Genomic DNA, 16,052 nt, shown 5'->3' on the forward strand with positions numbered 1-16,052 from the left:
TTAATTGAGTCTGTGGACAGGAGTCTTTTATACAGGTAACAATTTAAGACAGCTGTCTTTAATGCAGGTAATTAGTTGATTAGGAGCGCCTAACTGTTCTGTAGGAGCCAGAACTCTTAATGGTTGTTAGGGGATCAAATACTTATTTCTCTCTGCAAAATGCAAATAAATGTACCGTATTTTTCGGACCATAAGACGCACTTTTTCCCCCCAAATGCTGCTGGAAAGTGGGGGGTGCGTCTTATGGTCTGAATATAAGGCTGCGCGGAATGAGGGTGCTGCGGTGGAGCGGGTCATCGGGGGCACGAGCAGGCTGTAGCAGCCTGCCGTGACCACGTGGACCCGCTCATTTAATATGCACGCCCATCCTCCCGCCCATCATCTCTCAGTGCTGAAGCCGGCACTGACAGGTGGGCGGGGAGATGGGCGAGGGATAAACAGCTGGCCCGCATGATCACCCCTGGCAACTGCAGCCTGCAGTGATCATGTGCGGCTGTATTCACTGCCCCCCGCACATCATCATCAGTGTGGGGGGCAGTGAATCAGTACACATTACTCACCGTTCCCCTGCAGAATCACGATCTCCTCCTGTCTGTCAGCTGACTTGCGTGGAGACTAGCGGCGCGCACAGCGATGATGTCATCGCTCTGCGCACGTGCCCACACGCAGCCGCCGGCACAGACCAGAGGACATCGCGATGCTGCAGGGGAACGGGGATGGCTCCACTCAGCGGCGCTGCTGCTGACACAGACAGAGGAGGAGCGATGCTGCAGGGAGTGAGGTAAGGTGAGTATGAACATTTATTCTTTTTTATGTGCCACAGGATGCGGCCATACACCAGGATGATGGGGGTATATTATGAGCAGCATGGGGAGTATATGAACAGGATGAGGGTATATAGCAGGATGGGGGTATATGAGCACCATGGGGAGTATATTAGCAGGCTGGGGAGTATATGAGCAGGCTGGGGAGTATATGAGTAGCCTGGGGAGTATATGAGCAGGCTAGGGAGTATATGAGCAGGCTGGGGAGTATATGAGCAGGCTGGGGAGTATATGAGCAGGCTGGGGAGTATATGAGCAGGCTGGGGAGTATATGAGCAGGACATTACCCCATAACAGTGTCAGCAGCAGATCCTTGCCCCATAACAGTGTGTCATGACCACATTTTTTGCTTAAAATTTTATTTTCCTATTTTCCTCCTCTAAAACCAGGGTGCGTCTTATAGTCCGAAAAATACGGTATATAATTTATACAATGTGGTTTTCTGGATTTTATTTTTTATATTCTATCTCTCACTGTTAAAATTAAGCTACCCTTAAAATTATAGACTGCTCCTGTCTTTGTCAGTAGACAAACTTAGAAAATCAGCAAGGATTCAAATAATTATTTTCTTCACTGTACATATAAAGATAACTGTGCCTTTAAACAATTACACAGCTCATGCAAGTGAGAGCCATGATTAGGAGAACTGCTTTGTAAACTGCACATGCTGGTGGATGGGGATTGTACTGATAAGACCCTGTCAGAAGATGAGAAGGAGGGGTAAGGAGGTGAGCAACTAATTGCTGAATAGTGCTAACTAGGATGCTAAGAGTTAACTCCACTTCTAGAATGTAAATACTGTCCCTGTTCAGTGAGTCTGGTGGCTCAGCTCATATGAAATAGGATATACACTAAATAAAAATCATGGACAAAGCAAAGAGGTATCATTTACTTCCTTATTCTTACTATTGAAATATTTTGTTTTTTTATTGCTACCAAATTACCTTCTTATTTCTTTCTAAATATTACCATGTGATGAAGAAGTCCATAACTTGCAAAATATAATGCTTATCTTGATATAGATCATATTTTATATCTGTTATAAAGAGTAAGAAAGTGTGCCTTACCTACCTGGTTCCGTGTTTTGTGTGATTTCTGTAGCCACACTCTCCATTGGTCATACAACTTAATACTAAGGTTTGAGCAGCCATAGGCATGTTTCTTTACCCATCCAAAGAACTGCTTCAATTCTCGACGTAGGGTGGAATTCTGCTCCCCACTTTTTGGATCACATACCCCAGTTATTCTTTCTAAACAACACAAAATAGAAATGTGTATCAGCATGTTTGCTGTAATCTCACAATAAATGTCTTTACACAGTTTATGTTAAAAGGTCCCATACAAGACTTTCAAGCAAATGTGTTACTCTTCTGAATGTGAAAAATCCATTAAGCAAAATTTTATTTAATGCAGCTCACCTATAGTTTGAGGTCAAGTATCTGAAGAAAGCTTCATAACAAGTAATAAGAAAAAAAGTCAAAAAGGTGATATATAATCCATAAACACTGTAATGGCTTTCCTCCGATACTTGAAACCACAGATATTACTTTTGTAAGAACCACAGCAGACATTTTTATTTTCATTTGGTAAATCCCACAGCTCATAGGTGATATTAACCTCATCTCTGAAATGATCTGCGTGAAATGTATCACATCTGTACACAGGATAAGCAGCGCAGTCCCAGGATAAATAATGTCATAATAATACACATCTATATCTGCCTTACTAGTCAGAAGTAATATCTTACGAAATTTTTCATCAGTTCAATTTGAAGTCTACCCAATAAAGATACATGTGTATTTCTAAGTAACTTGTCTTGGGAGTTAGTAGAACTGTTTTCTTCAAATCCTGTTTATATCCAAGATTATAAAAACCGGAAAATAATAACATGGAGATCAGTTAATAGCTAAGAAACAGAGGCCTGTTGAAATTTGCTGGCACCAGATAAGGTATAAAAAACAAGAGGTATTTCCCCACTGGGAAATAATTTTGAAAACTGGCTTTTTCGCAAGAACACCAGGTGTCGGAGCATAGTTAAGACATTCTTGACTAGGATAAAGAGCAGTCTGTAGACTATTAAGTGTTCAGCCAACTCTGCAAAGCCCTATCTGCTCCAAATATCATCAGTATGGATGATAACATTATGCCATGAGCTAAGTCAGTGTTGTAGAGAATGTAGCCAGGCTGTAATCTAACTGCTGAAAAATATTCTACAAGTCGTGACAATGCCAATGCTATTTACTAGGTGTTAATGTGAAAGAATAAAGAATCTTGTAAAATATATTACACAATTGTTTTAAATGCCACTCCTTGAAGGGGGTTTTCCATTCCAATTAAGTTTCGACATTGCTACAAACACAAAATATGTTCAATTTTTAATGCACTTTTGCAGCACTTTGTTAAGCATAATTTGCCTGAAAGTGTCTCCATGTGCAAATAAACTTATATATACTTGAAATTTCAGGCTCTGCAAATGTGAACATTTGTGTATGGAATAATCTGTCATAAATGTATTCAGTTGCCTGCAGTATAATCGCCTAATATTATATGACAATATATGCAGGCAGTCATAACTTTATATTGATACAAAACACTCTCTAGTACTGTTCCCTAGTTGACATTTTAAGGAAAGGTAATAAATATAGCTACAACTGACAATCCTCTTATGGGAAGTGTAATAGTAATAAAGGCCCAACAATAACTGAGTGTGGACATTATTTCTGTAACACATTTATCTGATTTCTCCAAAAGGCATTTCAAGAAAAATAAACAGGAGCAATGAAAGATACATTCTATATGTTGAAAAATGCATTAAATCTGTTTAATGTTATACTTATAAGGGAAACTTTTATCACTGAAAACGTGTATTGGATTTCTACTTTCGAACTGAATTAAGAAGTGTGATTTTTTTTTTGTGTTGTGATTCCTTTGTAAAAAGCACCCAAAAATATCGATACAAAAATATTACATTATTGTAATAAATAAATGTATGTTCACTTGGTGATTTAGACAAATTTTGCATTAAATATTAAGTTTATTTTTGTAATAATTAAACATTAATTTACCCTACAGCAAAATTAAAAATTAATGAATATATGGTATAAAAAACATTTTTATACATTGTGGGCATATATACAGTGGGGGTAATAACTATTAAATATGTCATTAATTTAAATATATTTTATATTTCATATATATTTTATAAATATATTTATATTTTTAAAAGTAGATATATTTCTAAAGGTACTATTAACATGAATTTCTCACTAGATGCCAGCAACCACCCATCCAATTCACACAGGAAAAGAAATCAAACCATAGATATCCATAAATTAAGTTATGTGTAATAAAAATAAATGACACAGTGAAAATGTATTGAACACATGGAGAAAGAGAGATGGAAAAAAAAGCCATGGAAAATCATGAAACAAGCTGAAAGCTATCAGTAATAAAAAGTAATCCTGCAACTTAGTGAAAAATAACATTAGCTGTTTCAAATGATGTCCTATAGCAATGTGTCTCGTTACTAAGGTGTCGCACATGAAACATCTCATGATGGGTAAAACCAGTGAGCTGTATCAAGACCTTTGCAACCTTATTGTTGCAAATATATTGATGGAATTGGTTACTGAAGAATTTCTAAACTATTAGTTTCACAATAAACCTGCCATAACCAGGTGTTCCCCTCAAGATTGAAGACAGGAGAGAAACAATTATCAGAAGAGTTGTCCATGAGCCAAGAACCACCTTGATGGCCTATCCTAGATATAGCCCATCAATAATAAACAAAAAGTATAGGCTGTAAATTAAAAAATAATCCATCAATAATACAAAAGTAGTGGCCAACCTCGTTAAAGGATTTCACACCCCAAACTATTTATATGTGATACAACTTTTTCAAAGATAAGTCAAACAATAACTTTGCTGATCGTTAGTGTCCCCTAGGGAGACTAGTAAAATAAATTAAAAAAAGCTAAAAAAAGCTTTAAAAAATAAATAAACCTAAAAGTTTAAATGAATAAAAAATCTTTTTCTTTATTTCAAATATAGATTAAAAATCTTTTCAACAGCAGCATAATACAAATACAGGCAGAGATGAAAAATTACTTCTGTAGAGCGCACGGCAAGACGCATTTCGCCTAAACCTTCATCATTGCCATGGCAATGATAAAGGTTTAGCCGAAACACGTCTTGCCGTGTGCTCTACAGCAGTAATTTTTCATCTCTGCCTGTATTTGTATTATGGTGCTGTTGAAAAGATTTTTAATCGACATTTGAAATAAAGAAAAAGATTTTTTATTCATCACAAGCCTGGCTCGCTGGATCTATCCTTCCTTTATATCAATTTCTGGCAAGAGCTCCTGCCATTTATCCATTGCTGAGCGTCTATATGGAATAGCAGCCTATTCATTGAATCAACTTGGTAAGCTGGCATTTTTTCCCTTTTTTTAAAAAAAGTTTAACTCACCCTCCATTTTCCCCATTGAAAATTATAGGGTTAAAAAAATAAAAAATATACACATATTTGGTATCACCGGGTTCAGAAATGACTGCTCTATCAAAATATAAAATCAATTAATCTGATCTGATTTCTATTAAAAATAGGCTCCACTGTTAAAAATATGCATCTGCCCAAACAGCCAAATAGAAATATTTTCAGAAGTGCTATCTATGTGAGGCAACATGATGACATTAGCTAGGCTAAGAACCACATACAGTATTGCAATGGTCATAAAAATGAGGCAAGAATAGAATTTCCCATCTGAACGGTTGCTGTGACTCTTCAGACGATGATGGTTTGGGAAATTCTGGAGCACTATATCTTTTGTTCGAAAGGATCATCATGTTCCTTTAAATTCCTAGGGTTATTAACCCATGTTAGGAAGATTAAATATATTAACTTTGCAAAAATACAAATCAGGAAAATTCACACAATATATGAAACAGTGGTTTGTTGATATGTCATTTTAAAACTAACCACTTCTTGGGGTAGATGCAGCAGTCGGATTGCTCCAATCACTCCAGATTCCTGCTTTTTTAGATCCATAGATTCCAAAAGGGTTAGACCGAACTTGAACAAAATAAACAGTTCCTGGTTTCAACCCTGCTAGACGACAGGATGTCTGGTTACCCACATCATCAACTACCTGAAAAGATAAGAGACAATATGATCAGTAAACTGTGCATTTATAGATCTGTATATGGAAGCATATGGTAACTGTTAATTTATGAATGAATTACGGTATTTTTCACTTTATAAGACGCACTTTTGTTCCCCCAAAAAAGCAGGGAAAGTAGGGGGTGCGTCTTATAAACCGAATATATGGGGGGGGGTGTGTATACATATATATATATATATATATATATACATACTGCAGGGTCCGCTCTGGAGCGGTGCTGGGAGCTGGTGAAGCTGCGGGCGGCAGCGTTAGATCTCCTGCTCCCGCTCATATAATATGCACAGTCGCTGTCCATCAGCATGGTGCTAAAACCGCATCGCGCTGATGGGCTGGGGCAGCGGGGCATATTATATCTGCCTGCACCCTCCTTTGATCGCACATGATCCCTCCTGTGTTAGATATCGCCCCCATACTGCTACCCATAGTAAAATAAAAAAAGCTTTACTTACCTCCAGCGCTGATCTCCCGGTCTCCTGCTGCTGCTGTCTGTGATCAGGCACGCAGAGATGATATCACTCTGCCGTGCTGATCACATGACAGGCAGCAAGAACCAGGAAGTAGAGGAGGAGCTCAACTGCGAGGTGGGAGACACGAGGAGGGACAGCGCTGAGAAGGTAAGGAAAGAGTGTTTTATTTTATTATGGGCAGCAGCATGAGGGGCATATCTAACGCAGGGGAGATGTGCCATCTATAGTGACCATGGGCAGCAGTATGGGAGCCATATCAAACACTGGGGAGATGTACCATCTATAGTGGCAATGGGCAGCAGTATGGGGGCCATATCAAACACAGGGGAGGTGTGCATCTATAGGGGCCATGGGCAACACAGGGGGACGTGTCCCAGCACAAGGGGGTTATATTCAATATAAGGGGCCATATCCAGATTAAGGGGGGCTAATTTTAAGATGGAGGGCTATGAGGGACATATACCCTATATGATTTGTTAGACAGACACTGGCATTATAAGATTGACCCCATTTAACATTAAAAAAAAAAATTCTCTTTTCCTTCACCAAATTTGGGGGTGCTTCAGATCTTCAGCCTAATTTACATATCAATTCTCAGTGATCAGATTTCTCAGTAGTGGTACTGCTGGACTTGTCTTTGTAAAGCTACATGAAATATATATATATATATATATATATATATAAAAATATAGTGGGAGAGTCAACAGTTAATTCTGGCAAATGCAGATGTGTCAGTCCAACAGTGTCACACATCATCCCGCAAGACATTCAATGACACCAATTCTGTCGACAACTGTAAGACGCAAGAGATTTATCAGCAAGATAAAAAGAGGCCATAACCACACATAGTACGTGAAGTGACACGATGACATCAGCATTGTTACTATTATTATAAGGAGCTACAGAGAGCATTATTATTATGATGAAGCTAAGGAGGCTGTATAACTATAAGAAGTCACAGGGGGCATCATTAATATAATGAGGCACAAGGGGAACTATTACTAAGTGGAGGTACACAGAGAGCATTATTATTGTGTAGGGGAACACGGGGGCTCTATTACTGTGTGGGGCTCAAAGGTAGGGTACCATTATTGCCTAAAGTACTGGTTTATAGCACTATTTGGTTTGTGTAGAGATTGAATGTTGATGGAAAAGAGAAAAGCTAAGGAGATCTGTGTGTTACATTCTGTGGATGCGAGTCATGGATGTAAGAAGTGAACATGGTGATCGAGGCCAACTTGAAAAATAAATAGAAAGTTAATGTCCAAGATCACCGGTGAGACACTGATATCTATCACTACATAGTCAGTGTGTGGTGATGAGCAGAAGTGGTTGATGACCAGAATTGGGAATTATCACTGGTGTGTATTTTTGCAATAGGTGATTATAAATCTGTTACATTACAGTATTGATGGTAATATTGGTCTTGAGACAGTCGTGTTTATGGTGGGATTACCCGGCCATTTGAGCCTGATAAGCCCTATCTATGAAGCCCCTTCACATCTAAACTCACTAAAGAAACAAGGTGAATTTATCAGCATAAATTTATGTGGAATACTAGTGGATTGTGGTATTTTTAAAACAAAATAATTTATTTTTTACTATCCTATTCCACAGGGCATTGATTTTTCCTTCTGGCTATGAAGGATATGGAATATGGGTGGCATGCTAGAAGGGGTTATTCAATACTATCACTGCCTCTATGCTAGGATGTGCACCAATCATAGTGCTCATGATATAGAGGTAAATAGACAAATATATGATATATAATGCCACTGAATGTTATTCCTTGAGCTTGAACTAGCTATACTAATAATTGACTATTGCCTTAATAAAGAGAAAAAAAAATGTCTCTGTCCAGTTTCAAGTATCGTATTCTAATGTGACTTTCATTGAATGTATCACTCCGGATGCACCCGAAGTAGGGGAAACGCGTCGAGTGAGATGAGTAAAAAGGAGAAATAATTAAATAATTTAATATTTATATTTTACCTTTTAACTGCATCTTTGTTGAAGTTTTCAAAATTGATGGAGTCTAATACTTATATTAACTGGCAATAGTGGGCTCTAAATTTTAAGTCTCCATTGTGAGCTACCAAGGACGAATACCTCCAAACGTGTATATAATGGTTTGGGTGGCAGTATATTGAGTTAAATATAAGGTTGCATCCTATTGTAATTTTAGTTAGATATCCGCTGAGGTATGGTCTAGGTGGGGGATAGACCTTCACCTGAACATAGCAGGGACTAACCAAAAGAAAAATATTTTTAAGACACTACACTTATAATTGATTGATAGGGAAAAAGCAGGGTATACAGGGCAAGCCATCGTGGAATGGTGCAACTACGTGAACCCTAGGGTGCATAAAATCCCTGTTGCCATATAGTGTATTTTAGGACAAGATCAGGGCCATATCAAGATACCCCTTCCCTACAATCTTGGTGACTTATATGTTTCTGTGTGTTTGTGTGTATTAAAATTTTGACTTCTAGAAGTCATTTAAGTAATAACTAATAAAATATATTTTTTAAAAGTATTTTATACACATACCTTCCATTCCATGCTATCTTCTACCCTATAGCGAATCTGGTATTTGGCTTGAAATAGGAAGTCTTTCAAAGCAGGGGGAGAACTCCAGCGGACACTCAGTTGATCTTCCAAATCCCCTACACGACTCACATGAACATCTGATGGGGGGTCTGTAGTGACTACAGAAATTAATCAGATACTGTTAGAGTAAGTATTAAAAATGAAAAACAACCCAAAACTGTGAAAACAACTTAAATTTCAATGTTTTCAAACAACTAACTTTCTATACTATGTATTCTAGTATACAATAGTACATGCAACACAGCAATCCAGAACCTCTTACAGGACTTCTTTCTTCTGCTGTTTAGAAATCTGTGAGGTTATTTCAGGAGTCAATAGGCCTTCAGTATTTTTTTTTAATGGTTTGGGTGTAAAAATGTTCTAATAGAGATTACTATAATTACAATTTTTTTTAGAAAAGTGTACCCTAACTGGTAAGATAATAAAAAATCATAGCTACAGCCAATCATTGAGCTCAGCAGCTCCTGCCGGAAGCTGCAGCAGAAACTCTTAGGGTATGTGCGCACGTCTGTGTATTACATGCAGTTACGCTGCGTTCTGCACCGCAGCGTAACTGCATGCGTCCTGCGTCCCCTGCACAATCTATGGAGATTGTGCAGGAGCCGTGCGCATGTGGCATGTTAGAACGCAGCGCTTCGGCTGCTTGCCGAATCGCTGCGTTCTAAGAAGTGACATGTCACTTCTTCCGTGCGGTTTGCATGCTGTCTATAGGGAGAGGCAGCATGCAGAGCGCACGTTCTCTGCCGGCACCATGCGCTTCAGAACGGAGCTTTTCAGCTGCGCTCTGAAGCGCACATTTTCAGTGCGGTGTAGAGCGCACACGTGCGCACATAGCCTTAAGTTATTGATTGACTGCAGCAGTAATCTACGCTGTCAAATTTACAACACCTCTACAGCCAAAATGTAGCCCTCGGAGAAGCAGTGAGGCACTGTACTGAGGGAAGATGAGTACTATCTCTATTTGTTTTGATTTTACACTACTAGATAATCAGATGGAGATTACTTTTCTAAAAGTGGGACAAAAAAACCCTTCCTTCTTTTCTTTTCTAAAAGTGGTAAAAGAAATCTTTCAAACTGTGCACAACTGAACTATACTGGTGGGATATCATTACATCATCACTAACTGCTACAGGATATACACTGATCAAAAATATAAACCCAACACTTTGGATTTTGCTCCCTTTTTTCATGAGATCTAACACTTTTTCTATGTACACTGAAGGACTTTTTCTCTCAAATATTGTTCATAAATTTGTCTAAATCTGTGTTAGTGAGCACTTCTCCTTTGCTGTGATAATCCATCCACCTCACAGGTGTAGCAAATGAAGATGCTGATTAGACAGCATGATTATTGTACAGGTGTGCCTTAGGCTGGCCACAATACAAGGCCACTGTAAAATGTATAGTTATATCAAACAGCACAATGCTTAGAAATGTTGCAAGTTTTGAGGGCGCATACACTTGACATGCTGACTGCAGGAATGTCCACAAGAGCAGTTGCCCATGAATTCATGTTATTTCTCTAACATAAGCCAGAGACTTACAGACTTGAGTGGGCAAATGGTCACATTTGATGGCATCTGGCACATTGGAGAGGTGTTCTCTTCACAGATGAATAACGGTTTTCACTGTAGAGGGCAGATGGCAGACTGTGTGTTTGGCTTTGCGTTGTTGATTGGCTTGCTGATATAAACTTTGTGAATTGAGTGGCCCATGCAGGCCATGGGATTATGGTATTGGCAGGCTTATGTTATGGATGATGAACACAGCTGCATTTTATTGATGCTATTTTGATTGAAAAGAGATACCATGATGAGATCCTGAGGCCCATTCTTATACTATTCATCCACGACAATTACATCATGTTGCCACATGATAATCTATGGCTCCATGTTGTAAGCTTCTGTACAAAATTTTGTGAACTGAAAATATCCCAGTTCTTTCATGTCTAGCATACTAACCAATGAATGGAAGCACGGCACTTCTGTGAAGGTTTTTTACGGGTGCTCTAGTAGGGTCCAACTCCGTAAAATACTAGAGAATAGAACCAGGCACTCCGATGTGGAAAAATCAAAGGACTTTATTGTTGACAGCAAACAATTCTTATGGTTGACAGCAAACAGTTAGACGTTTTGGTCAAATTATTGACCTTCGTCAAAGGAACTTGCTGTATGTGAGTGAACGGAACTGACAAGTGAATAAATGAGATAATGTTGAATCTGGGAGTCAAGAAGCCAAGTGATGAGTGGCGACAGCTGCTTGTCTCGTAGTGAATTAGAAGAGATGGTCTGAGAGGTTAACGGATACCTGTTGATAACACGCAATGTCAATCACTGGTGTGTGGAGTACTATGTATTATGGTTTATGTAGTAACAAGACAATCTCTGTGTGGCAATAAGTTATTAATTCAGTTGGGTAATGGTCCCCAGAAATATAGATATGGATATGGGGTCTAGGAATGCCAGGAAATCTAAATGAGAAGAAAGCAGGAGGAAGACACACGAAGTCCACCGCTCGTGTGTGTGTGTGAGAGAGAAAGAGGTTCCGTTCATTCACATACAGCAAGTTCCTTTGATGAAGATCAATACTTTGACCGAAATGTCAAACTGTTTTCTGTCAACCATAAGAATTGTTTGCTGTCAACAATAAAGTCCTTTGATTTTTCCACATCGAAGTGCCTGGTTCTATGCTGTTATATAGCATACTAACCAGACATGTCACCCATTGGGCATGTTTGGGATGCTTTTTATCGGCATATATGACAGCATATTTAAACTCCTGCCAATATCCAGCAACTTTGTACAGTCATTTAAGAGGAGTACAGTCCAGTCATTCCATAGCTGACAAGCAACAAACTAATCAACTGTATGTGAAAGAGATGTGTTGCACTGCGTTAGGCAAATGGTGGTCACATCAGACACTGACTAGGTTTTTGACACTCCAGACCCTCACAATAATGGAAAAACCCACATTTTAGCGTGGCTTTTTATTGCGGCCAGTCTAAAGGTACCGTCACACTAAGCAACATCGCTAGTAACATCGCTAGCAACATCGCTGCTGAGGCACAACTTGCTAGCGATGCTGCTGTGTGTGACATCCAGCAACAACCTGGCCCCTGCTGTGAGGTCGCTGGTTGTTGCTGAATGTCCTGGACAATTTTTTAGTTGTTGCTCTCCCGCTGTGAAGCACACATTGCTGTGTGTGACAGTGACAGAGCAACAACTAAATGTGCAGTGAGCAGGGAGCCGGCTTCTGCGGACGCTGGTAACCAATATAAATATTGGGTAACCAAGAAGCCCTTTCCTTGGTTACCCGATATTTACCTTCGTTACTAGCGTCCCCGCACTCAGCTGTCAGTGCTGGCTCCCTGCACACATAGCCAGACTACACATCGGGTAATTAATCCGATGTGTACTGTGGCTAGGAGTGCAGGGAACAGGGAGCCGGCACTGGAAGTGTGAGAGCGGCGGACGCTGGTAACGAAGGTAAATATCGGGTAACCAAGGTAAAGGCTTCTTGGTTACCCGATGTTTACCGTGGTTACCAGTGTCCGCAGAAGCCGGCTCCCTGCTGCCTGCACACGTAGCAGAGTACAGGGAGCCAGCGCTAAAGCGGTGTGCGCTGGTAACCAAGGTAAATATCGGGTTGGTTACCTGATATTTACCTTAGTTACCAAGTGCAGCATGCTTCCACGTGTAGCGACGCTCCAGCGACCCCTGCCAGGTCAGGTTGCTGGTGGGATCGCTGGAGCGTCGCTTAGTGTGACATCTACCAGCGACCTCCTAGCAACTTACCAGCGATCCCTATCAGGTTGTGTCGTTGTTGGGATTGCTGGTAAGTTATTTAGTGTGACTGGGCCTTAAGGCATAAGTGTGCAGTAATTATGCTGCCTAATCAGCATCTTGATATGTCACACCTGTGAGGAGGATGGATTATCTCGGCAAAGGAGAAGTGCTCACTAACACAGATTTAGACAAATTTGTGAACAATATTTGAGAGAAAAAGTCCTTTTGTGTACATAGAAAAAGTCTTAGATCTTAGCGTTCAGCTCATGAAAAATAGGAGCAGAAACTAAAGAGTTGGGCTTATATTTTTTTCAGTGTATACAGTATATACAATACATTTATATAGAAAACAATAAAAATAACTTCAGCCTTAGATTTACTTTTGAGTCAGACATGTTCATTGACTTCCTTTCTGGTTCAAAGAAACTGTTCTTTGTCTAGGGATTTGCCCACTAATAGTTTCCTAGTGGAAAAGATGTGCTCAAAAGTATCTTACCCACATCAAGGATGTCCAGCGTTATTATGTCAGATATAGTGGATCCCAGTCTGTTTGAAGCTTCCACCCAAATTTCATAGGGCGTAAAGAGGGCAAGATCTTTAGGGATATGACAGGAATATTGTCCCATGGTGTGATATTCTTGGCATGTATTATCTCTGCCATACCACCTGAAAATATTCAAATCATTAATTTTTCATCTACAATCGAAGACACTTTTCAGCAACTGAACATACAATAGGTTAGTTACATTACTATTAAAACAACATACAATGCAACATTAGGTGACTAAATATAATTGAAAATACATGAGAATTATGTAAAAAGTAGACAGAAAGACAGAAAGTACAAATAATGCTAGTTTCAAAAATAAAATGTCTGTCTACTGTCGTTTTTAAAAATGAGGTCCAATAATTATCCTTTGTAAATTAACTACTAGGGATGAGCAAACCTGAAGGGCAAAGTTTTTTTTAAAAAACAAAAAACAAATCCGAGTTCGGAATTCGGGTACTATACATAGGCTAATAAAGTTCATTGAAAGGCTGCAGCAAGCTTTATTGCATGCAGAAAATGCCTGTATGCAGTTGTGAACAATAAAGAAAAAAAATGTTTTGGGCTTCCTCTTTATTTTTGATAACCAGCCAAAATAAAGCAGACAGCTGGGGGCTGGAATTATCAGGTTTGGAAGGTCCATGGCTATTTGGCCCTTCCCAGCCTAAAAATAGCAGGCCTCAGTCACCCCAGAAGTGGTGCATTAATTAGATACACAAATTCTGGTGATTTGCCCTGCTCTTCCCAATTTCCCTGGTGCGTTGACAATCAGGCTTAATACTTTTTCAGTTGATGTCAACTGTGAATTGACAGCTGGCATCAAGCCCAGAGGTTAGTAATGTATATGCGTCTATCAGACAACCCCATTACTAGCTTGGCAAGTGTAAAGTTAAAAAAACCACACACATAACAAAAAAATAATTTGAATAAAGACTCCCATACACTCCCTCATTCACTAATTTATTCATTCAAAAGATTTCCTGGAACTTCCAACAGAATCCAATGGTGTAATGTCTCACAACACCCACCGATACCTAATGAGCCTTGTTCTGAGAAAGTTCTCAGAATGAGGCTCCATATGTCACTGCCGGTCAGTGGCAGCCTGGAATTTCTCACTCATTCGTGAGAAATTCTGTACTTACCGCTGACTGGAAGAGACCTATGGAGCCTATTTGTGAGAACATTCTCAAAACTAATCTCCATAACATTCAATGGGCATCATGGGATATTACACCATTGGATTACATTGGAACTTCCAGGATTTCTTTTGAATTAATAAATTGATGAATGAGGGAGTGTAGGGGAAATGTTATTCCCCAATTGGACTACATTGGAACTTAAAGGTTTTTTTAAAGTAATATATTGGTGAATGCGGGAGTATGGGTCAGTCTTTATTCAAATAAACTTTTTTTTCTCTGTGTGTGCTTTTTAACTTTAAGTTTCCGTGTTACTAATGAAGATGTCTGATAGACACCTAACCATCACTAACCTTTGGACTTTATGCTAGCTATCAATTCACAGCTAACATCAACCCCAAAAGTATTATTCCGATTGCCAATGCACCAAGGCAATCAGGAAAAGCTAAACATAGATCCAGATCTAATGGATGCGCCACTTCTGGGACAGCTGCGGGCTGCTATTTTTGGCTAGTCCAAATAACCCTGGGTCTCCCAACCTGATAATACCAGCCCACAACTGTCTGCTTTACCTTGGCTGGTTTACAAAAATATGGCAGGGCCCACGCCAATTATTTATTTAACGAATTTAAAAAAACGGCTTGGGATCCCCTCTATTTTTGATAACCAACCAAGGTAAAGTGGAAAACTGAGGGTTGCAGCCTACAGCTGTCTGCTTGAACTGGTTATCAAAAATAGGGGGAACTCATGCAATTTTTCAAAAATGTATTCCCTACATTTGTGTGCAGGGCAATTGCCCCTATTTTTCTTCCTTTTGCTGCCCCCTATTCTTTACTTCAACCATTTTACAGCACAAAAGTTCAGGTCTCCATTGACTTATATGGGTTTGGAGTCCGGGGCAAAGTTGGAGTCAAATCCGGGTCCTGAATCAAACTTTTAACTAAAGTGTGGGCAAACCTGGCAAACCCAAACTTCCACTCATCTCTACTAATTACTCCTGGACTGCTCATAGATTTTATACATTCAGGAAGGCCACACATTACTCTGCACTGACATTCTAAAATTTCAATGCAGTCTAAGCAGCTTGCTAAAGATTGTGCAAATGTGGGGCAGGGAAACTAGCTGTCAGACACAGTCAGACTTCCAAGAATGAAGTTAAAAGAAATCTGCCAGCAGCAGTTTTTTGCTATGTTTTTTGCCTGCAGTATAAGGTAGGGAAAAAGACACTGATTCTACTGAGTCTATTAATGTTTCAGTTTACTGGGAACAGCAGGTTTGAGTCACAGTTTTCTCTGCGGCATATTAAGCAGAGCTCACTTGTTGATTTGTGTATAACCTCACTACAAAGCAGCTCTCTGTGTACCTTGTATACTGACAGTGAGCTGTTAATCAGTGCTGGGAGTAGGGATGGACTAGGTGGCACAAGGTTGAGTGTCATCTAGTGATGATCTCCTGCTGATAAAACACTTATTGTATTGAAATAGCAAAACACAGCCCAGTAA

General features: G+C 39.4%; 1 protein-coding gene across 4 annotated transcripts in view; it reads right to left on the reverse strand.

The window, feature by feature from the left end:
* Positions 1-16,052, reverse strand: part of CRLF1 (cytokine receptor like factor 1) — a 269,795-nt gene that overhangs the window by 81,089 nt on the left and 172,654 nt on the right. For 2 of the 4 annotated variants that reach the window (XM_075331305.1, XM_075331306.1), the window contains exons 4-7: positions 13,364-13,533; positions 9,023-9,180; positions 5,803-5,971; positions 1,896-2,074 (exon numbers count right to left, since the gene is read on the reverse strand). In XM_075331305.1, the coding sequence (XP_075187420.1) occupies positions 1,896-2,074; positions 5,803-5,971; positions 9,023-9,180; positions 13,364-13,533 (676 nt within the window). Of the gene's footprint in view, positions 1-1,891; positions 2,075-5,802; positions 5,972-9,022; positions 9,181-13,363; positions 13,534-16,052 lie in introns of all 4 variants that reach the window. The other 2 variants (XM_075331304.1, XM_075331307.1) reach the window with 1 other exon arrangement.

The sequence above is a fragment of the Anomaloglossus baeobatrachus genome, assembly GCF_048569485.1.
Source record: "Anomaloglossus baeobatrachus isolate aAnoBae1 chromosome 1 unlocalized genomic scaffold, aAnoBae1.hap1 SUPER_1_unloc_5, whole genome shotgun sequence".
NCBI lineage: Eukaryota > Metazoa > Chordata > Amphibia > Anura > Aromobatidae > Anomaloglossus > Anomaloglossus baeobatrachus.